Genomic DNA, 22,759 nt, shown 5'->3' on the forward strand with positions numbered 1-22,759 from the left:
CATTTCACATCTAGATGAAGAGGTGGAATCCTAGATGCCAGGTGATATATCCAGGGCCACGTGGAGACTTGGAAGCTGACTGGGTCCCCAGAGTGGTCTCTTACTGTCTTCCTTCAGAGTCATCCAGTGCACCCACAGGGGGCATGATCCCAGTGGGTTGACAATCTTCCTCCCTAAAATCAGGGAAAATTTCTGTGTGCAAAGTCATCGCCAGGAAAGGCCAAATGAACTCAGCACCTGGGTGGGGGGTGTGGGGTCAACATGGAGGTGAGGTCTGAGAGCGAGCTAGGGGCAGCAGCAGCCTCTGAGCTCTGCTTATCCAGAGTCATCACAGTCTGGTGAGTGGCCAGTAAGGAAAATTCTGAAATCATCACTTGACCCCACAGGAGGAATTCACCAGGGTTTATTTCTAGGGAGTCCCTGAAAGGCATCTTGAGGAAGCGAGGACTGGAAGATGGAGCAGCAGAGAGCCAGGAAAGGGATTTTCAGGCAAGAGAAGAGTGTGATCGAGGTCACAAGGGAAGGCAAGCCAGCACCACACAGGCTGTGCCCACATGTGTGGCTCTTGGGGCATGTGGGGTCATGGAGCACGTGTGTGTCATGTGAGGACGTGGCCGGCTCACCAAGCTGGCTGGGGCCGGGACTCCAGCCCCACCTGCGGCCCCACACTCACCTGAAATAGAAATGTTCACCTGAACCTTAGAGAAGCTGGGGACAGACAGAAGGTCTGCAGGTACTTTGACACAGAAGCTCGTCCCTGAGGGGGAATAGTGAGAGGCTGGCCTCCTGGAATAAGGCTCCCTTGGCACATTACCCACCTTTCAGCATGACCAACAGTGAGGAGAACAACCCTGAGTGCAGGATGTGTGGGAATCCGTGCATGGAGGAGACAGAGCTGTGAGCATGGGAGGTGTTGGGACCTGAGCTGAGTCTCAGGTGTTTGCAGCCTGACTCCCTGAATTTCAGTTTCTTCCTTTGCACCCCCCTGACCACTCAGGGTTGCCATAGAGATGAAACCAGAGATGCAGATGGCCATTCTTTATCCCTGGTGGCTCAGATGGTGAAGGATCTGCCTGCAGTGCTGGGGACCTGGGTATGATCCCTGGGAAGGGAAGATCCCCTGGAGGAGGAAATGGCAACCCACTCCAGTATTCTTGCCTGGGAAATCCCATGGACAGAAGAGTCTGGCGGGCTACAGTCCATGGGGTCGCCAAGAGTCAGACACGTCTGAGCGACTAACGCTTCAACGAGGGAAGGCAGAGCTCATGGAGCCATGCTCCAGCCTCTCCTGGGACATTTGCTCCTGCACCTCCTGCTGTGATGCTGTGCCCATCACCAGAGTGCAGGCCAGTTTGTCAACCTTGCCTCCTAGGAGCCTCTTTTATGACTCTTTCAAACGTCAAGGTGGCTCATTCATTTGGCTGGAGTGGTTTTTAAATGGTAAATATGAAACAATAGGACTTTCTATTTAAATGCAACATTAACAGAAAAGTTAATATGTACTCAACAGAAAGAGTATTTGCAAAACTTCTGCAACTCAAAAGCTTTGTCCTTCCTGAACTGGCTTGGCAGCAGGGGTAGCACCCAGGTGGCCTCCAGCCTGAGTGCTGAAGCAGGGTGAACATGGATTAGTGGGTGCCAGCCAGACTTCATTATCCTCCACATTTATTTATTATGACTGTATTTTTTAATCTGCTCATCCACTGTCTGGACATAAACATGCACAGGCTCACTTTTTTCCTTGACTTCTTGAGACTGTCAATTCTTTCTCTTGATGTTTACTAAAGGGAGGCACAGCAGGTGGTTATTCATGGTTTCATTCATTCATTCTTTTAATTTTATTTTTTAACTTTACAGTATTGTATTGGTTTTGCCATATATCAACATGAATCCACCACAGGTATATGCCTACTTCACACTGACGATGCATTAAGTACTGGGGAATAAAGCGCCATCCTGATTTCAAGGACTTTTTTTTGTTTGTTTCATATTATTATTATGGAAGAATTCAAACATAGACAAAAATAGAGAGGATGGCTTTATGAACCCCACATAGATACAATCTACTTCAGTCACTATCAACACGAGACCAGTGTAATTCTCTCCTACCTCCAATCCCTTTACTCCTTGGGTTGTTCGAAGGAAAACCTACACAGAATTTTATTTTTTATTTTATTTTATTTTGGCTGCACTGGGTCTTTGATACAGTGGGTGGACTTTCCTAGTCGTGGTATGTAGGCTCTCGAGAGCAAGGGTTCAGTTGTGGTGTGTGGTCTTAGCTGCCCCATGGCATGTGGGATCTTAGCTTCCTGACCAGGGATGGAACCCATGTCCCCTGCATTAGAGTGTGGATTCTTAACCACTGGACCATCAGGGATGTCCCTTTGATAGTGTCTTTGGACTTGAAAAGCTCTAATTTTGATGAAGTCCAATTTGCCTCCTTTTATTGTCGTTGCTCATGCTTTTGGTGTCAAATCTAAGAATCCTGTTGGGGGCCAGAGTGAGGCACTCGGCCCGTGGCAAAGGTCATGAGGAAGGAGGCTGGACATACGCAAAGGCGGGATCGAGTCTCAGGAGTCCCCCTGGAAATCCTCGAGCATCTACCCCCATAACCAGAGCCTGCCTGCTTTACTACTTTGTGCTCTCACCTACACCTCTGACTTTACGGGGGGCTGTCCCCCACCACCTCTTTTGGAGAAGGAGTTAACTTAGAGCTCCAGTTAATAATAATTCCTGGGCGTGATAGGAGTGTTTCAACCTACAAACTCCTCTGAAGGTTCTCTAGCCTGCCTGACAGGCTTGTCCGGCCACATGTGATTGCTCACAGCCTCCCAACCGTGAGAGGCACGAGATGCTTTAAACCTTCTAAAAACAGGTTCCTTAGAAAAGTTAGAAAACTATTAGTATAAGTATAGTGGGCTGATTAGAAATTGTATTGGTGAAGGGTTTTTCATTTGTTGAGCCAATGTTTGTTGCTAAGTCTCCACATCCCCTGCCCTTACACACATTAATGAATATATAGAAGAAATAAGTATTAACCTTTGATATTAATCATGTTAGACCTTACGCTAAGTAAATTCTTTCCTTAACTAAAACCCACTACACCCTCACCCTATAGGAATGTAACTGTATTTGGGTGGCATCTGTTTTAAGAATAATCACCCCTGGAGAAATAGGTGTCCTGGTTGACTGACCGCTGTCACAAGGAGAGGGTCATAAATTGTCAGCAGGCCCCCTGGCAAGAAGATGATATAACACCCCTAAGACCTCTGTATACATTTATATGAAGCACCTGACTTTGATAAAAGTCAGGACTGCTGACCCTGCCTGACTTTTGCATAACATCTCAGTGTATAAAAGTAGACCATGGAAAATAAAGAATTGGGATCAGTTCCTCGAAAGACTGGTCTCCCCATGTCTCTCTTTCTCTCACTCTGGCTGAGTCTCCATCTGGAGCGCAGAACCCATCATGCTTGCTAATTATGCCTGGGCTTCTAAGATCTGACCGGGGAGGCCTCAGTGTCTCCTCTCCTTCGGGAGAACGGAAGGACACCTGTAGCCTACGTAAGTGGTGCAAGCTTCTTGTCTTGAAGTTTTATTGGTCTCCCACGTAAACCAAGCTACTCAGCCTCTTTTCTCCACTGAATTTTCCTACTGAGCTATCCTTATTCTATTACTCTTTATATCTTTAATTAATATCTAATTGAAGCTATTGTATCCTGACCCTCGCCGACGCCGTCCCCTCTTCGAATACCCTGGATCAGCCTGGGCTGGACCCCGGCAGAACCCACTGTCAAATCTAAGGTTGTGAAGATTACCTCTTTGTTCTAGGAGTTTTTATATGTTACAGTTAGCTCTTCGATCCATTTTGAGTTAATTTTTATACATGGTATGAGGTAGGAGTTCAACCTGACCCATTCTGTTATCAAAGAATATATCACAATATATTTTCACTGAAGGTACTTATCTGTGTACATTGCTACACTCAAAGCTCCTTGAGAGCTGGGACTCTGACACTTCTGTACACCACTGTATTCCAATAAGACTGTAGTGATTAACAGATACTAGGTACTCAATAAATATTCAGTGAATAAATGAATGAATGAGTGAATAAATTGCTATAGTTTTTGCTACAGAATGTGAACACTGATATGTTTAGCGCAGACTTCTAACTTTCTGTTTGTTTTCTTTTTGATTCCTCTATATTTTTTACTTTTTCTCTTGCCATATTTTTGGGTTATTTGAAGAGTTTTTATGTTTTTGTTTTACTCAACTGTTGGCTTATCAGCTGTATTTCTTTGTCTTACATTTTTTCAGTAGCTTAGAAATTGACAATAAATCTTTAACTTATCAATGTGTACCTTCAAGTAACATTATACTTCTTTGTGTAAAATGTAAGAAACTTACATCAATATTTTTTATTTTTTCCTTTTGTACTTGGTGCTATTGTTGTCTTTAATTTATATACATTATAAACTCCACAACATATTGCAGTTTGTTGTTGTTGCTATAAACAATCGACATCCATCAAAGAGTTCCAAAATGAGAAAAAAAAGTCTACTTTTCCTATTTTTGGTATTCTTCATTCCTGGGTTTAGGTACCAAATTCTGTCTGTGTATTTTCCTTCTGTCCCAAGAACTTTCTTTTCCATTTTATGTAATGCAGGTCTGCTGGCAATAAGTTGTCCAGTCTCTTGTTCGTCTAAAAAAAAAAAATCTGTACTTTGCCTTCAATTTTGAAGAATACTATTTTTGTGTGTAGAATGTTGGTAATAAGACAACAACCATTTTCTGTTACTAATTCTCGCATTTCTGGCATTCAAGTCTGACTAGGTGGTTAGAATCTTTCACTCTGGGTGTCTCCTGTGGCTACTCGTGGACAATGGCTGACTGAAACCATCAAAGGCTTCCTCACCCACATGTCTGGTGGCTGATGCTGGCTGTGAGCAAAGACCTCAGCCAAGCTGCGGTCAGGACACCTACATGAGTCCCTTGCATGTGGCATGGCCCTCTTCACCGCACTGTGCTAGACCACAGGTCACACAGTCACTTGCACACCACCCACCATATTGGTCAAGGTCATTATAAACTACCACCCAGGGAGTGCCAAGGTCACTCTGTGGGACAGAAAGTATGGTTTTGGTTCTCTCTGGGAAATTTATTCCTCCATGTGTTGTAGCTGTTCAGTCATTCAGTTGTGTCTGACTCTTTGCGATCCCATGAACTGCAGCACACCAGGCTTCCCTGTCCTTCACTATCTCCCAGAGTTTGCTCAGACTTATGTCCATTGAGTCAGTGATGCCATCCAACCATCTCATCCTCTGTTGCCCCCTTCTCCTCCTGCCCTCAATCTTTCCCAGCATCAGGGTCTTTTCCAGTGAGTCAGCTCTTCACATCAGGTGGCCAAAATATTGGAGCTTTAGCATCAGTCCTTCTGATGAATATTCAGGATTGATTTCCTTTAGGATGGACTGGTTTGATCTCCTTGCAGTCTATGGGACTCTCAAGAGTCTTCTCCAGCACCAGAGCTTGAAATCACAATTTAGACTTATGATATATTGCTTTCTTGTTAGTCCTTTTTCTTTTCTATATATTTCCTACTTTGACTAAAATTCTATTCTTTTATCTTTTTTTTTTTTTTTTTTTTTTTTGCCAATGACCATTTGGAGAATAAAATAGACCTATATATATTTTTAATATTTATGTTCTTTTTCTCAATGGCCATAATTGGATGTATGTCTCAATTATCTTTGGAAATTGCTGGGAGCCAGCACGGGAGATCCCACCCATGACAAGGTCATGTGGAAGAGCCATGACGAGCAAGGCAGATCATGACTCGAGGGACCCCCGGATCTGCTCGAGCATCTACCCCAAAACCAGAATCTGTCTGTCTTACTATTTTGTGCCTTTCACCAACTCTTCTGACATTAACAGGGGGCTATTTCCAACCACCTTTCTCTGAAAAAAGTCAACTTAGGGCTTTAGTTAATAAGTCTCCTGGGCATGATAGTAGTGTTTCAATGCAAACCCCTCTGATGGCTTTCTAGCTTGCCTGACAGGTTTATCCAGGCTCTTGCAGCTACGAATGTGATTGTTCACAGCCTCCCAATTGTGAGAGACATGGGAAGCCTAAAACATTCTAAAAATATAGAGCCTTTCGAAGAGTTAAAAACGATTAGAATAGTGCTGGTGTAAGATTTCATTGTTGAGCCAATGCTTGCTGCCAAGTTCCCATACCCCTTATCCATTGTGAACCTGGGAGTGCATTGGTTAACATAGTTGGAATGTAAAAAAAACAAGTAGCAGCCTTGAAATTAACCACATCAGACCTTTGAGCTAACTGGCTCTTTCTTTGTTGTAACTCACTGCACCTTTGCTCTGTGAGAATGTAACTCTGTTTAGCACTTTCTGAGGCTGACATAGATTAGAAATATAAAGAAAAAACACTTCAAGGGAAAATAAGTATTCTGGTTGAGCAGCCTTTATCAAAAAAGGGTCATAAAATGTCCACAGGCCTCCAAGGCCAGAAGATAATGTATACAACATTGTTTATGGGAAAGGTATGCAGAAAAAATCCTGTTTTCAATAAAGACAAAACAGATGTAATGTTTGGGCTGACTCTGCATAACTTTGCATCTTTCATTTCCCTCTATGTACAAGTCAAAGTATAAAATTTCCTTTTGAAAATAAAATTATGGGCCTCGCTCACCAAAGCTTGGTCTCCCCGTGTCATTCTTTCTTTCCTTTTCTTTCTTTCTCTCTCTGTTCTTCTTTCAGGATGACTCGTTGGGGTGCAGAGGCTCTCTGAGTTCACTTTTTTGCTTGGGCTTCTAAGACCCGATCGGGAAGGTGCCCTGCGTCTTCACCGGGGAGAGGGCGTCCTGCGTCCTCACTCCACCGAGAGGGCGCCTGCGGCCTCCGTGAACAGAGTAAGTTCCGTGTCAGTTTTATTGGCTTTCTGTGTAAACGAAGGAAGATCAAGCCTCTTTCTCTCCCCTTTTACTTTCCTTATTGCCGGTGCCGTCATCCTGAGGGATTCCCTGGATCCTACCGGGGCTGGACCCTGGCAGGAAATTAGATACCAACTCTTTATTCCAATCAAAATATACTATTTTTTACCCACCAATTTATATTAAGCTCCACCTGTCCCAAATCCCATGCCTTTTTCTCACCCTAATAAGATGAGACCATCAACAATACTTAACCCTATTTTTCTTTCTCAGTCTCTCTCTCTTTCTGTGTCTCTCTCATTCTTCTTGCTCCTGCCTTTATGAAACATTTGAGAGTTCCTTATTTCAATTGTTTTTCTTTGCTGTCCCTTGTGGTAGACTGAAAACTGGCTCACCAAAATATATCCAGATTTGAATCCTTTGAAATTTGTGAATGTTACCTCTAGAGCAGAAGAAAATAAAAGATGTAAGGGTGGCAGGATTTTTGCAGATGTGATTAACTGAAGGATCTTGAGATGGAAGATAGGGAGTTTATCCTGGATTGTCCATGTGAAACTTCAGAGTTATCACAAGAGTCCTTGTAAGAGATTGGTTCAAAAGAGAATCAACCCAGAGAAAAGGAAAATCGGTGTGACTATGGAGGAAGAGATGGGAGGGCTCTACCCTCAAGTCAAGGGGTATTGGCAGCCAGCAGCACGTGCAAGAAGCAAGGAGTGGAGGCTGCCCTAGAGGCTGTGTTTCAAGTCACCCAGTATGTAGCAATTTGTATAAGCAGCCATAGGAGCTTACACACCACTCAGGCCCTGGGTTTTCTTAGATATAAAGATGAAAGGAGCAGCATTCTCTCTTGCTACACTGTTGTGTTGAGTGCCACCTCTTGGAGATTCCTGGGTAGTTCTTTGTTCTCTGGCTTCCATATTCTTGCTCAGCCCCAGGGACAACAGACTCAGCCTAACTATGTGTGTTCATTTGCTCAGTTGGGTCCAACTCTTTGCGATCCCATGGACTGCAGCACTCCAGGCTTCCCTGTCCTTCACCATCTCCCAGAGTTGGCTCACATTCATGTCCATTGAGTCAGTGATGCTATCTAGCCATCTTGTCCTCTGCCTAGCTGCTGCTGCTGCTACTGCTAAGTCGCTTCAGTCGTGTCTGACTCTGTGCGACCCTATAGATGGCAGCCCACCAGGCTGCGCCGTCCCTGGGATTCTCCAGGCAAGAACACTGGAGTGGGTTGCCATTTCCTTCTCCAATGCATGAAAGTGAAAAGTGAAAGTGAAGTCGCTCAGTCGTGTCCGACTCTTAGCGATCCCATGGACTGCAGCCCACCAGGCTCCTCCGTCCATGGGATTTTCCAGGCAAGAGTACTGGAGTGGGGTGCCATGCCCTCCTCCAGGGATCTTCCAGACCCTGGAAGCCCACATCTCCTGCATTTCCTGCACTGGCAGGTAGACTCTTTACCATGGCACCACCTGGGAAAGATTGAAATTTTTCCTTCCTCCCAAGTCCCTTCCCTGGAGATTGACACTGATGAAGATGTAATAATCAAAATCATCAACATGAATTGGAATCATACCTAAACAAAGAGGCAGTCATTTGTGGCCCACGGGGGATTATCTAGTAGATTTTCTGCCTGTGGAATAAGCAGCAGCCACCTGGCCCCACCCAGAGAGTCCCATCTGAAGCCTTGTGGGACTGAACAGATGATTGGCAATCTGACTACCTGCTCAGGAGCTAGGAGAAGGGGGCTGGGGAAAAAGAAGGAAGCAGAGGATTTTTCAGGACCAATAGGCCATAGAAGAAGAGCAAGAAGGAGACAAGAAGGCAGAGAATGAGAAGATTCCACTGGGGAAGGGTTCCCTGCAGTTGCAACGAGGGTGGGATGGAATGGGGAGCTGGAGGAGGGGCAAAGAAATACACCAAAACCCCATAACATGCATGGCTGAAAGCCCTGATGTGAGCCTGAACTACCGCAGGGAAAAGCTTCTTCACATCCAGAGTCCAGATTTTGTGGACTCTGGGGCTCTGACCACCTCCCAGTAAAACCAGGTCCCTGGCCAAAGCTCCCTACAGATTGTTTCTGTGTATCTAACAAGCTAATAATTATATTTTACTAGAAATCAGCGAACTGAAATGGACTGGAATGGGTGAATTTAACTCAGATGACCATTATATCTACTACTGCGGGCAGGAATCCCTCAGAAGAAATGGAGTAGCCATCACGGTCAACAAAAGAGTCCGAAATGCAGTACTTGGATGCAATCTCAAAAACGACAGAATGATCTCTGTTTGTTTCCAAGGCAAACCATTTAATATCACAGTAATCCAAGTCTATGCCCCAACCAGTAACACTGAAGAAGCTGAAGTTGAACGGTTCTATGAAGACCTACAAGACCTTCTAGAACTAACACCCCAAAAAGATGTCCTTTTCATTAAAGAGGACTGGAATGCAAAAGTAGAAAGTCAAGAAACACCTGGAGTAACAGGCAAATTTGGCCTTGGAATACAGAATGAAGCAGGGCAAAGGCTAATAGAGTTTTGCCAAGAAAATGCACTGGTCATAGCAAACACCCTCTTCCAACAACACAAGAGAAGACTCTATACATGGACATCACCAGATGGTCAACACCGGAATCAGATTGATTATATTCTTTGCAGCCAAAGATGGAGAAGCTCTATACAGCCAGCAAAAACAAGACCGGGAGCTGACTGTGGCTCAGACCATGAACTCCTTATTGCCAAATTCAGACTTAAATTGAAGAAAGTAGGGAAAACCACTAGGCCATTCAGGTATGACCTAAATCAAATCCCTTATGATTATACAATGGAAGTGAGAAATAGATTTAAGGGACTAGATCTGATAGATAGAGTGCCTGATGCACTATGGAATGAGGTTTGTGACATTGTACAGGAGACAGGGATCAAGACCATCCCCATGGAAAAGAAATGCAAAAAGCAAAATGGCTGTCTGGGGAGGCCTTACAAATAGCTGTGAAAAGAAGAGAAGTGAAAAGCAAAGGAGAAAAGGAAAGATATAAACATCTGAATGCAGAGTTCCAAAGAATAGCAAGAAGAGATAAGAAAGCCTTCTTTAGCGATCAATGCAAAGAAATAGAGGAAAACAACAGAATGGGAAAGACTAGGGATCTCTTCAAGAAAATCAGAGATACCAAAGGAACATTTCATGCAAAGATGAGCTCGATAAAGGACAGAAATGGTATGGGACCTAACAGAAGCAGAAGATATTAAGAAGAGGTGGCAAGAATACACAGAAGAACTGTACAAAAAAGATCTTCATGACCCAGATAATCACAATGGTGTGATCACTGACCTAGAGCCAGACATCCTGGAATGTGAAGTCAAGTGGACCTTAGAAAGCATCACTATGAAGAAAGCTAGTGGAGGTGATGGAATTCCAGTTGAGCTATTCCAAACCCTGAAAGATGATGCTGTGAAAGTGCTGCACTCAATATGCCAGCAAATTTGGAAAACTCAGCAGTGGCCACAGGACTGGAAAAGATCAGTTTTCATTCCAATTCCAAAGAAAGGCAATGCCAAAGAATGATCAAACTACTGCACAATTGCACTCATCTCACACGCTAGTAAAGTAATGCTCAAAATTCTCCAAGCCAGGCTTCAGCAATATGTGAACCGTGAACTTCCTGATGTTCAAGCTGGTTTTAGAAAAGGCAGAGGAACCAGAGATCAAATAGCCAACATCTGCTGGATCATGGAAAAAGCAAGAGAGTTCCAGAAAAACATCTATTTCTGCTTTATTGACTATGCCAAAGCCTTTGACTGTGTGGATCACAATAAACTGTGGAAAATTCTGAAAGAGATGGGAATACCAGACCACCTGATCTGCCTCTTGAGAAATTTGTATGCAGGTCAGGAAGCAACAGTTAGAACTGGACATGAAACAAGAGACTGGTTCCAAATAGGAAAAGGAGTTCGTCAAGGCTGTATATTGTCACCCTGCTTATTTAACTTATATGCAGAGTACATCATGAGAAATGCTGGACTGGAACAAACACAAGCTGGAATCAAGATTGCCAGGAGAAATATCAATAACCTCAGATAGGCAGATGACACCACCCTTATGGCAGAAAGTGAAGAGGAACTCAAAAGCCTCTTGATGAAAGTGAAAGTGGAGAGTGAAAAAGTTGGCTTAAAGCTCAACATTCAGAAAACGAAGATCATGGCATCTGGTCCCATCACTTCATGGGAAATAGATGGGGAAACAGTGGAAACAGTGTCAGACTTTATTCTTCTGGGCTCCAAAATCACTGCAGATGGTGACTGCAGCCATGAAATTAAAAGACACTTCCTCCTTGGAAGGAAAGTTATGACCAACCTAGATAGCATATTCAAAAGTAGGGACATTACTTTGCCAACAAAGGTCCGTCTAGTCAAGGCTATGGTTTTTCCTGTGCTCATGTATGGATGCGAGAGTTGGACTGTGAAGAAGGCTGAGTGCCAAAGAATTGATGCTTTTGAACTGTGGTGTTGGAGAAGACTCTTGAGAGTCCCTTGGACTGCAAGGAGATCCAACCAGTCCATTCTGAAGGAGATCAGCCCTGGGATTTCTTTGGAAGGACTGATGCTGAAGCTGAAACTCCAGTACTTGGGCCACCTCATGCGAAGAGTTGACTCATTGGAAAAGACTCTGATGCTGAGAGGGATTGGGGACAGGAGGAGAAGGGGACGACAGAGGATGAGATGGCTGGATGGCATCACTGACTCGATGGAGGTGAGTCTGAGTGAACTCCGGGAGTTGGTGATGGACAGAGAGGCCTGGCGTGCTGCGATTCATGGGGTGGCAAAGAGTCGGACATGACTGAGTGACTAATCTGATCTGATATTATAAATTCTATTATGAAAATATTTTAAAGTTACATTTAACTTTGATTTGAAAAGTTTGCTAAAACAAAAGGAGAAGGGAGAGGAAGCGGGGGAAGAGAGAAGGTGACTGAATGTGGCTTTAAAATGTAAAATAGTTGCTATCTGGCCTTTTACAGAACACATCTGGATTATGGACCCCAACTCCATTAAGGATGATATTCCAGAACTAGAGAGATGACTCACCTTGAGCCCTGTTTTGTTCCCTCCTGGATGCCCAGTTTCTAGGTGAAAGCCTGGCTCATGAAATCACCTTTTGTAAATATTTGTCAGATAAAAGAAGTGAGGTAGGAGATGATGGGTCCTGGGCTACATAGCTGGGGTTTGTCAAGTGGAGTAAAATTCAAGCTTTGTTCTCACCCAGACACTCCAAGGACAAAGCTACCAGCAGAAGCTGAGCTCTGCTGAACTAAAGAGATAAGGTGTCCACTCAGAGGTCCAGGAAGACTTCCCTCTCTGCATATGCGCAGAAAGGCTTCTTGGAGGTCAAAAAGGAGGGGCCCCTACCCCACAATAAGTGTGGACATGCACCCAGAGGCCTTTTCAGTGGGATCTGTCTTAGCAAAACGTTGAGCATGCATCTTGGGGAGGGACCAAGGACCCAGTCTGGTGTGAAAAAAGAAACAACATAACTGGCTAAGTGTAAACAAAGATCCAGAAGGCCTGTCCTGTATAAGTGATTTAAATCACCTTTTTATTTCGCTTCTCATTCAGGATGCTGCCACTTCTTTCCAGGTGTGTATTTCTGTCCTGCTTCTGAATTAAAGAAATGGCTTCTCTGTGTGCTCCCCCATACACTGCACTATGTCTTGAATAACAAACTTGTACCTGTTTGGCAGGTTTTGCCTCATTGAAACAGTTTTGCTTTCAAATAGGGTACAAAATCAGAGAACTTTGCTTCTAGCCTCTAACCCTTGATGGATTGGCAGTTAGGTTCAATGCCTAGACAGGGAAATAAGATCTGTCCCTCCCAGAACAGATGGAATAAAGGAATGAGCAATATTACAAATGTGCTTGTAACCTATACCGTCCATGGGTAACAAGGACAAAAATGAATATTAAAAAAAAAAATCTGTGGAGCTTTCTTTCTATGGAGCGGAAGTTGGTCTCTGTCTTGGACAAGACCCTCCATGCATTCTGGGAGAAATGCTTTCTTTTACTTCACACAGAGGAAGAACCAATCTCAAATCTCTTCTGTATCATAATTTTCTTATATTCTCATCAGTACCTAGAAAACAGAGTTCCATGACCATCCTTGCAGAAACAGTGCATGTGGAATTGAAGAAAAAGCCAGTATCAAAAACCCTGCAGGTGGCAACTAAGACCCTCTGTAGCAAAGTAAATAAATATATATTTTTAAATAAAAAAAATTTTTTTTTTTTTAAACAAAGCAGACCAGTAAGCTGGAGTCAAGATTGCCGGGAGAAACATCAACAACCTCAGACACGCAGATGACACCACCCTTAAGGCAGAAAGCAAAGAAGAACTAAAGAGCCTCTTGGTGAAAATGAATGAGGAGAGTGAAAATGTTGGCTTAAAATTCAACAGTCAGAAAACTAAGGTCATGACATCCGGTCCCATCACTTCATGGCAAATAGATGGGGTAACTGTGACAGACTTTAATTTTTTGGCTCCAAAATCACTGCAAATGGTGACTGCAGCCATGAAATTAAAAGACACTTGCTCCTTGCAAGAAAAGCTATGACAAACCTAGACAGAATATTAAAAAGCAGACACATTACTTTGCCAACAAAGGTCCATCTAGTCAGTGCCATGGTTTTTCCAATAGTCATGTATGGATGTGAGAACTGGTCTATAAAGAAAGCAGAGTTCCAAAGAATTGATGCTTTTGAACTGTGGTGTTGGAGAAGACTCTTGAGAGTCCCTTGGACTTCCAATCGATCCTCAAGGAAATCAGTCCTGACTATTCTTTGGAAGGACTGATGTTGAAGTTGAAACTCCAATACTTTGGCCACCTGATGTGAAGAACTGCTGCTGCTAAGTCACTTCAGTCGTGTCTGACTCTGTGCAACCCCATAGACAGCAGCCCACCAGGCTCCCCCATCCCTGGGGTTCTCCAGGCAAGAACACTGGAGTGGATTGCCATTTCCTTCTTCAATGCGTGAAAGTGAAAAGTGAAAGTGAAGTCGCTCAGTCGTGTCCGACTCTTTGAGACCCCATGGATGGCAGCCTACTAGGCTCCTCTGCCTATGGGATTCTCCAGGCAAGAGTACTGGAGTGAGGTGCCATTGCCTTCTCCAGTGAAAAACTGACTCATTGGAAAAGACCCTGATGCTGGGAAAGATTGAAGGCAGGAGGAGAAAGGGATGACAGAGGATGAGATGGTTGGATGCCATCACCAATGGATATGAGTCTGAGTAAGCTCCAGGAGTTGGCGATGGACAGGGAAGCCTGGCATGCTGCAGTCCATGGGGTTGCAAAGAGTAGCACACAGCTGAGCGACTGAACTGAACTGAGACTAATGAGGACTATAGGAGCTCAGGGAGAGGCTGAGAGATGATGGCCCTGGAGCATTAGTCTGGAACTCCAGGGGACAGAGGACATCCAGGACAAATCAGCCCCCCACAAACATTCTCAGCAGCACTCAGAAAAACGGAAAATTCTTTAGCTTTACATCAACTGGAGTTCAGACTAAGTCAGTTCAGTCTTAAGGAAAATAATGGCTCTCCTGAGGCCAGAGAATTTGGGAACACTTGGGGAAAATATTGGGGCAATAATTAGCACTGATGTGTAATGTCCATTCTCATGATGTGCTCAGCATATAGATTAAACAAACAGAGCAGACAGCTCTGTCCTACTCCTTCATGAGAAGTGCCGGGCTGGATGAGTTACAAGCTGGAATCAAGACAGACGGGAGAAACATCAACAACCTCAGATATGTGGATGATACCACCCTAACGGCAGAAAGCAAAGAGGAACTACAGAGCCTCTTGATGAGGGTGAAGGAGGAGAGTGAAAGAGCTGGTTTAAAACTAAATATTAAAAATCTAAGATCATGGCATCTGGCCCCATTACTTCATGGCAAATAGAGGGGGAAAAGGTGAAAGTAGTGTCAGATTTCCTCTTCTTGGGCTAGAAAATCACTGCGGACCGTGACTGCAGCCATGAAATCAGAAGCTGTTTGCTTCTTGGCAGGAAAGCTATGCCAAACCTAGACAGTATGTTGAAAAGCAGAGACATACTCTGCCGCCAAAGGTTCATACAGTCAAAGCAATGGTCTTCCCTGTGGTCATGTACTGTTGTGAGAGCTGGACAGTTAAGAAAGCAGAACACTGAAGAATTGATGCCTTCAAACTGTGGTGCTGGAGGAGACTCCTGAGAGTCCCTTGAACAGTAAGGAGATCAAACCAGTCAATCTTAAGGGAAATCAAGCCTGAATACTCATTGGAAGGACTGATACTGAAGCTGAAACTCCAGTATTTTGGTTATCTGATGTGAACAGCTGACTCATTGGAAAAGTCACTGATGCTGGGAAAAACTGAGGGCAGAAGGAGAAGAGGGCGTCAGAGGATGAGATGCCTGGATAGCATCATCAGTACAATGGACATGAACTTGGGTAAACTTCAGGAGATGGTGAGGGACAGGGAGGCCTGGTGTGCTGCAGTCCGTGGGCTTACAGAGTCAGACAAGTCTGGCCAACTGAAAAACAACAACAAAAATGTCCATTCTCATTTTCTCTCAAAGTAATGCATGTTTATCTGGGACATGGCTACACAATGTAGAATGTTGGCTGCACTGAACAGCCTCCCCTGCAGCTAGGTGTGGCCCTGTGACCAAGCAATGGCCGATGGAACAGAAGTGGAAATAACATAGGCAACATTTAGGACATTTCTTTCAAAGGTAAGGTTGTGCTTTTCCCTTCCCCACTTCCCATTAACTGGAAGGTTGACGCAGCAATGGGCCACCTGGCAAACAAACCTTAGTAATGGAGAGCAACAAGCTGGAAGGAACCTGGGTCCCTGACAAAGTGAAACCACCAGGTCCTCCTGCAGACCCTGCCGGCATCTGGAGTACGTGAGAGGGAAGTAAACTGCAGCCTTGTTTCAGCCACTGTTTCTTAGGGATTGTGTGTAACTTAATATATATTATCAGTTCTGCGATATATGGAGCCTGAAAGGACGCATCATTTCAGAAAGATGCGATCAAACTCTCCTTGGTCACCTCAGTGTCTTACAGTCAAATGAATGTTTATTACGTCCTCTAAGGATGCAGTACCGCACAAAACAAGTGAAAAATCCTGTCTTAACAGAGTTTACATTTAGAATTATTTCACTTAACCTTTTAAGACACCCCTCCTTTCCCAGGGAAATGCATCTGCCTTTAGAGATGAGAAGATGAAGGTGGAAGGGTTTCCATAAAGGTTTTGAGGTCACACAGCTGGTGAGTAGACTTTCAGGATTCAGGTTTATCTTCTGCCAAAGCCACATTCTCACCACTAACACAGTGATCTCCAAACGGAGTTCGGTGGAGTCCCTCGGGGTAACAGAGGTTTGTGGTGGTCTTTCATGGACGGATGGTTGTGAGTGTAAGAGATGAAGGGGCAGATGTTCCGCCGCTAGCACAAGGAAGGCTTGAGATTAGTTCAGAGAGTGTCCTAGGAGACCCCAAGGGCAAGAATGAGGGACAGCCGGCTCTTGAAGTGAACCGATAGTGAATGGCAACGGGACAAACCAAAGCACGGCAGGCGCCCAAAGACAGATGGCACCAGATACCAGAGGCCCCGACACTTGCGCTTCTGACCCTCTAAGGGACCCTCGGGCGGAACAGCCCTGTCTGGGAATGGGAGCACATCTCAGCGTGCAAATCGAGCCATATTCACATAAAGGGTCCTGCATTTCAATTTTGTCTGAGTTTGTGTTTGGGGATCCTGATCACACACCCACACTTGCACACACACATCAAGACAAGTGAGTCGTAGAAGAAACGCAGTGTTAGCCAAAGGTGTCCCAGAGTGACACAGCTCTGGGGAATATTTTCAAATATTCTTTCCATTTTCTGGGTTTTTACATGGTCTTTAATGAGGATATGACAAACGGGGGGAAAAAAACTAAGAAGAGTCAATATATATATTTTTTAAAAGAAAAAGAGTCAGAGATATTTTTCAACGTCCCTTTTTATATATTCTGAGCTTTCACACACCCCTCAATGGATTTTCCTAAATGGGAGAAATCACTCTCAAGGCAAATTTCTGTTTATTTTTAGTTTAGGTTTTCTGGTGGGGAGGGACAAAAAGTGAGTGGTTTCTGTAACTAGGTTGTTCAAATAGATCTAATAAACTCTGTTATTGGAAATGGTAGGCTGTGAATTTCCAGTCAGAGGACATAACATTTCACAAGCCTGGGAGGAGAGCTTTGCATGATAAACAGGCAGCAGCACCCGGATAACTCCAGCAACCGGGCAGGCGGCGGCTCTGGATTCACTGTCCACATCCCACTCTCGCAGGGAGGTAATCCGTGATGCTCCCACACTGGGAGCCAAGGGACCCCTTTCCCAGGGTGGTTCTGGCCTCAGTCAGGGGTCAGTAGAGCCTGAGGCAGGAGGGAGGCAGGAGGATGTGTGTCTGATGCTGGGAGGGTTCTGAGCCCTCTGAAGACCAGTCCTCTCTCTGGGTCTCTGTTTTCATCCTGCAAAGGCAGGGATGTGCCACCATGGCTTCTGGGGGCATTTTTGCTTTTGAGTCTTTGGGGTTGTGATTCAACCCCGCTGTGCCCCATCCAGCTGTGCATCCAGCGTCAGGTCAGAGCTCCCCCATGGCTCCTGAGGTGAGTCTCCTTGCCTGGCATAGGGTGCTGCTCTCAGAGAGCCCTGGGGATGGAATTAGTACAGTGGGTCCATCTGGGCAGAGGCTGCGGGGTCTCCAGGGGGTTTTCTGGGCTCCATTGCCTCTCCAGGGACCCTGGCAAGCAGACAGGAGCTGAATCTGCCCAGCACTGAAAAGACAGACGGCTCAGAAACAGAGCCAGCCCTCCAACCTGGCCAAATGCTGCTTTGCTTGCTTAATTACCAAGTCGTGACCGACACTTTTGGAACCCCATGGACTCTAGCGTACCAGGCTCCTCTGTCCATGGGATTCTCCAGGCAAGAATACTGGAATGGCTTGCCGTTTCTTCCTCCAGGGGATCTTCTTGACCCAGGGATCAAACCCATGTTCCCCGTGTCTCCTGCATCGGCAGGCGGGCTCTTTACCATCTGACCCACCAGGGGAGCATCTGGCTAGCTATTTTTCCAGGAAGAATTTTGGGGAAAAACGTTTAATTCTTTGTGAAAGAAACCATTGCATCAGCTCTGCATACACAAACTTTTGGGAAGATTGATTGCCCCTGTCCTCAGGCTTGCTCCTAGGCCTTTCCCCTGGGCTTGAGACTCAGCTCAGGCTCCTCCCTCCCACCTCCTCCTCGCCTTCCCTCCCCGCTCACCACCCCTGCAGTGCTCTCTCCTCTGAACCCTGAGATGAGGGGCAGAGACCGAAGGGAAACAGTCCTGTTTGCTGAGGTCACAGCTTTGACCTCAGTCTCTCCTGAGGCATCTGGGCAGTAGCTCGGTCCTCTGTCCCCAGGGATCACAGTCTGGCTTGTAGAGTCCTAGAGAGGGTGGCCAGTGGAGGGGGTGACACGTCTGGAACTCCTCTTAGGAGCCCAGCACCCTCATCCTGTATGTCATCTGAGTCATTCCACGTGTTGGACAGAGGTGGGAGCTGAGGATCAGAGAGGTGCAGTCACTGCTCGTCACCACACAGCACTCACAAGTGGTCCAAACAAAATCCTCGACCAGGTCCCTGAGACTCTGAGGTCACCCTGCTTCTCCCCACTAGGAGGCCTTTCCAGGTTCTTGATGGAAACACCCTCCATGTGTTCACATGGCAGAGGCTGAGCTTTACACCAGCCCTCCTCAGGGCAGCCAGGCTCCAGCACGGCTCCCACTGCCTGTGGCGGCCTCTCTCCTGAACGCTCACTGCGACCAGGTATCTCGACGGGAGAGCCTCCCTGAGGTCACACCCTTGTCCTCAGAGACGGGGAGAGGTGCTGTGTCCTCTGATCAGTGCAGGGCTCCTTCCTGGGGGGACAGAGAGGGGACACGGTGGGAAAGGAGCCCTGCTTCCTAGGCCCCTCTGACAGTGTCAGCTCCCGGGAAGAGGGAGATGGGTTCTTGCTGGACAGCACCTCACACCCATCACCAGCTTCCCCACCCTGGAGCCAGGCACCCCAGGCTCCTCACCCTTAGTACTCCACTGCTTGCTGTGTGACCTTGGAAAAGCCCCTTCCCCTCTCTGTGCCCAGTCTCTCCACTGGGGAAATTGCTAACGATCACAGCCCTTGATCAAAGGGTGAGAGGGAGCCCAAGAGCCTCCTCGTGTGTTGGGAGCCCAGCAAGGTGCCTACCCCTGAAAGGTCCCAGAGCAGCAGGGCAAGAGAACAGAGACCACGGGGGATAGAGGGTAGGGGTTGGGACATCATCTGACAGGTGGAGACTGAAAGGAGCTTTGCTTTTCAGACATGAGGGCAGAGAGAATGTCCCCTCTCCTGGCTCTGGGGCTCCTGGTGGCTGGACTGTGCTCCAGGGTCCACTGCCTCCCGGAGAATGTGACCCTAGAAGAACAGCACAATGGGACGTCTGTGGATGACCACTCATTAGCCTCCAGCAACACTGACTTCGCCTTCAGCCTCTACAAGCAGTTGGCTTTGGAAAACCTCAATAAGAACATCATCTTCTCCCCTCTGAGTGTCTCCATAGCCTTGGGCTTCCTGTCCCTGGGGGCCCGTGGCTCCACCCTGACGGAGATCCTGGAAGGTCTCAAGTTCAACCTCACAGAGACCCCCGAGACAGAAATCCACCGGGGCTTCCAGCACATCCTGCAGACGCTCCATCGACCCAGCAATGAGCTGCAGCTGAGCGTGGGCAACGCCATGTTTGTGCAGGAGCAGCTGACGCTTCTGGACAAGTTCAGGGAAGACACCCGGGTGCTGTACTCCTCCGAGGCCTTCCCCACTGAGTTCAACGATTCCAATGCTGCCATGAAGCTCATCAATGACTATGTGAAGAATAAAACCCAGGGGAAAATTGAAGACTTGTTCAAGAACCTTGACTCCCTCACGAAGATCATCCTGGTGAATTACATCTACTTTAAAGGTGAATACCTGGATTGGGGTTGGGGGAGACGCACATATAGTTCTCAGGCTTCAGTATCATTTCTAACCCAGCTCAGCCAACTATGTTACCAGCAACCCACTATAGAGAAATCTCCTCGTGGCTTGGGGGGCTTAAACACCAAGGCCCACTCTGACCATAGTCTTTGTCTATTTTAGCTTTTTCCAAATTGCTTTTCTCATTGTAGAGCAGTGATTCCCTTATGTGAGGCAGAGGGATGCTTTTTTTATTTATTTATTTGTTTGACTGCCTTGGTTCTTAGTCACAGCACGTGGGATCTTTTGTGGCAGCAGGCAGATTCTACAGTTGTGGCAGGCAGGTTCAGCAGTTGTGGCAGGCTGGCTTTGCCTGGAGGCGTGTGTTATCTTATTTCCTGACCAGAGGTTGAGCCTGTGTCCTTTGCATTGCAAGATGGATTCTTATCCACTGGACCACCAGAGAAGTCCCAGAGGGAGACTTTATTCTGAGTTAAACTTGCCTGCCTGCCAAAAGAAGGAGAGCTTTCCTTTCAGATCTATCCCGTGGGGGATGGGGACTCCAGCTTCCTTCCTGATGAGACACTTTAGGACACGCTCAGGAAGGCCTCGGCTCCACACACTGGGGGCTGTGTCAGACGTGGAGTCCCTCTAAACAGACCTTGTCTCTGGGGGTTGAGGTGGGGCTGGTGGCCATCTTCACAGTGAGACAGCCTCTGAGCAGCCTGGCCATCTCAAGATTCTTCAGTGGTGGGCTTCTGCTATCTTGAGGCAAGACCACATCTGGGGAAAGTCTTGGGGTTGGACAATATCTGGGCCACAATATCTTCTTTTTCTTAATTCATTTATTTTTTAATTGAAGGATAATTGCTTTACAGAATTGGGTTGGTTTCTGCCAAACATCATTATGAATCAGCCATAGGTATACACATGTTCCCTCCCTCTTGAAACTCCCTCCGGGGCACAATATCTTTCCAGATTCTAGCTGGTCCCATGCGCAGTCCCATTGATAGCAAGTTGCTATGGCAAACCTCAGCCAGGAGATTCATAAGAGTTAGAGTGAAGGCAGAAAGACTTCACCCAGGGAGCCAACAGTGCAAAAGGGACTCAGAATAGATAAGGCACAAAAAATTATCATTGAATCATGAAATGGTCAGGTGTCTAATAGACCCTAGCTGTGGCGGACAAGTTAGCCCTGAGTTAGGGGCTCCTGGATGAGTCCAGGGGTACCCTTCCTTCATCTGTGTTTTCATCTGTAAATAAAGGCACGGGATGGCATTTCCTTGGAAAAGGAATCCAGGCATGATGTGCCGTGTTTGTTACCTGTATCTCGCATGCTTTCTTCTCCTAACAACCCACTCCATCTTGAGAATTTCTCCTCTAAAATCTCCTCCCCAGGGGCACCCTCTCTGTCTGCTCCTGCCTCTCCCCATGGGGACACAGGCAGGGATGGAATCAAAGAAGGAGGTGGGGATGGATACACACCCCAGAGCCCTAATCTCCCATAGAAGTCCCTGCCTCAGCAAGAGACTCATTCTCCTGGGTGGAGACTTGTGTTGACCCCACCCTGCCCTCTGGGTCCCCGTGTGGCTCCTGCTCCAGTTGGGCTCACAAGGCCGTGGGGACGTGTGTCCTCCCTATAAAGCCAACAACTAACCCCTGGTCACTTGTTCCCTTGAAGGACCAGGAGGTCCCATATCTCCCCAGGCCCAGCCTCATCGCCATCTCTCACTTGCCCTCCACATTTCAGGTTGACTTTGCATGTAGCACAACTAACTAGCTTTGTTTCATGCCCCCCTTCTCAATCCTGACCTGCGGGGTTCACCCCATCCCCAAGGGCTTACCCATCTTCCCAGGTGTACGTGCACAGCTGGCAGGCCCACCCCCAGAGGCATGTGGTGTGGGGCGCTGCTGGCGCAGGCAGGGCTGAGGAGGGAGAGACTTGCACTCACAGACTCCTCACTTGTCCGCCCGTCTCCAGCCAGGTGGAAGATCCCCTTTGACCCCAAGCTCACTGAGCAGGCAGAGTTCCACGTGAGCGAGAACAAGACAGTGGAGGTGCCCATGATGAGCATTGGGAGCCTGGTGACCCCTTACTTCAGGGACGAGGAGCTGGGCTGCACGCTGGTGGAGCTCACGTACAGCAGCAACGACAGCGCCCTCTTCATCCTCCCCGACGAGGGCAAAATGCAGCACCTGGAAGCCAAGCTGACCCCGGAGACGCTGACGAGGTGGCGAAACTCCCTGCAGCCCAGGTGACTGTCCCCAGGACCCGGAGCTGTGGGTTCACCTGCCTTCTCGGTCCTTCCCCCTCTTCCTGGACTCCTGACCCCCAGCAACAGGGCCTCAGGAATGTGTGGGACTGGGGACAGAGAGCCTGTACTGAGATATCTTTGCCCTTTGCTGCCTGGGTGGCTCTGAGCCTGATTCTTTCCTTTTGGAAGATGATGGCATCAGAGGCGACAGGGCCTTCCTCTCACACTAACACGTGCTGTGTCGTGAGGATCCTCAACAAAGCCCCCAACACGCGTGCTGTTGTCTCATGTCCCCACCTCTTGGGTGGGGGAGCAGATGGAATTGTATCAGCTGAGGGCTCAGGTGAGATAGACGCTGAGAATCAGCTTTGCATGGGCTGCACGTTCATTCATTCATTTATTTAACCAACCATTCAGCACTGCTTTCACAGGCTGATTGAGAAGCTATTGTGTGCCAGGGACTAATTATGCTCTGAGGGTAGGTCAGCAGATAGAACAGTAAATTCTCTGCCCTCGT

General features: G+C 46.8%; 1 protein-coding gene across 10 annotated transcripts in view; it reads left to right on the top strand.

Moving 5' to 3' along the window:
- Nucleotides 1-6,790: 6,790 nt before the first annotated feature.
- Nucleotides 6,791-22,759, top strand: part of LOC102411401 (serpin A3-6) — a 43,662-nt gene continuing 27,693 nt past the window's right edge. For 7 of the 10 annotated variants that reach the window (XM_025271428.3, XM_044933296.2, XM_044933298.2 and 4 more), the window contains exons 1-3: nucleotides 17,165-17,313; nucleotides 19,359-19,994; nucleotides 21,969-22,242. In XM_025271428.3, coding sequence (XP_025127213.3) covers nucleotides 17,223-17,313; nucleotides 19,359-19,994; nucleotides 21,969-22,242 — 1,001 coding nt within the window. In that variant the 5' untranslated portion in view covers nucleotides 17,165-17,222. Of the gene's footprint in view, nucleotides 6,930-17,164; nucleotides 17,314-17,333; nucleotides 17,630-18,678; nucleotides 18,829-19,358; nucleotides 19,995-21,968; nucleotides 22,243-22,759 lie in introns of those variants that run through there. The other 3 variants (XM_025271427.3, XM_044933294.2, XM_025271431.3) reach the window with 3 other exon arrangements.

Source organism: Bubalus bubalis, chromosome 20 (genome assembly GCF_019923935.1).
Source record: "Bubalus bubalis isolate 160015118507 breed Murrah chromosome 20, NDDB_SH_1, whole genome shotgun sequence".
Classification (NCBI taxonomy): Eukaryota; Metazoa; Chordata; class Mammalia; order Artiodactyla; family Bovidae; genus Bubalus; species Bubalus bubalis.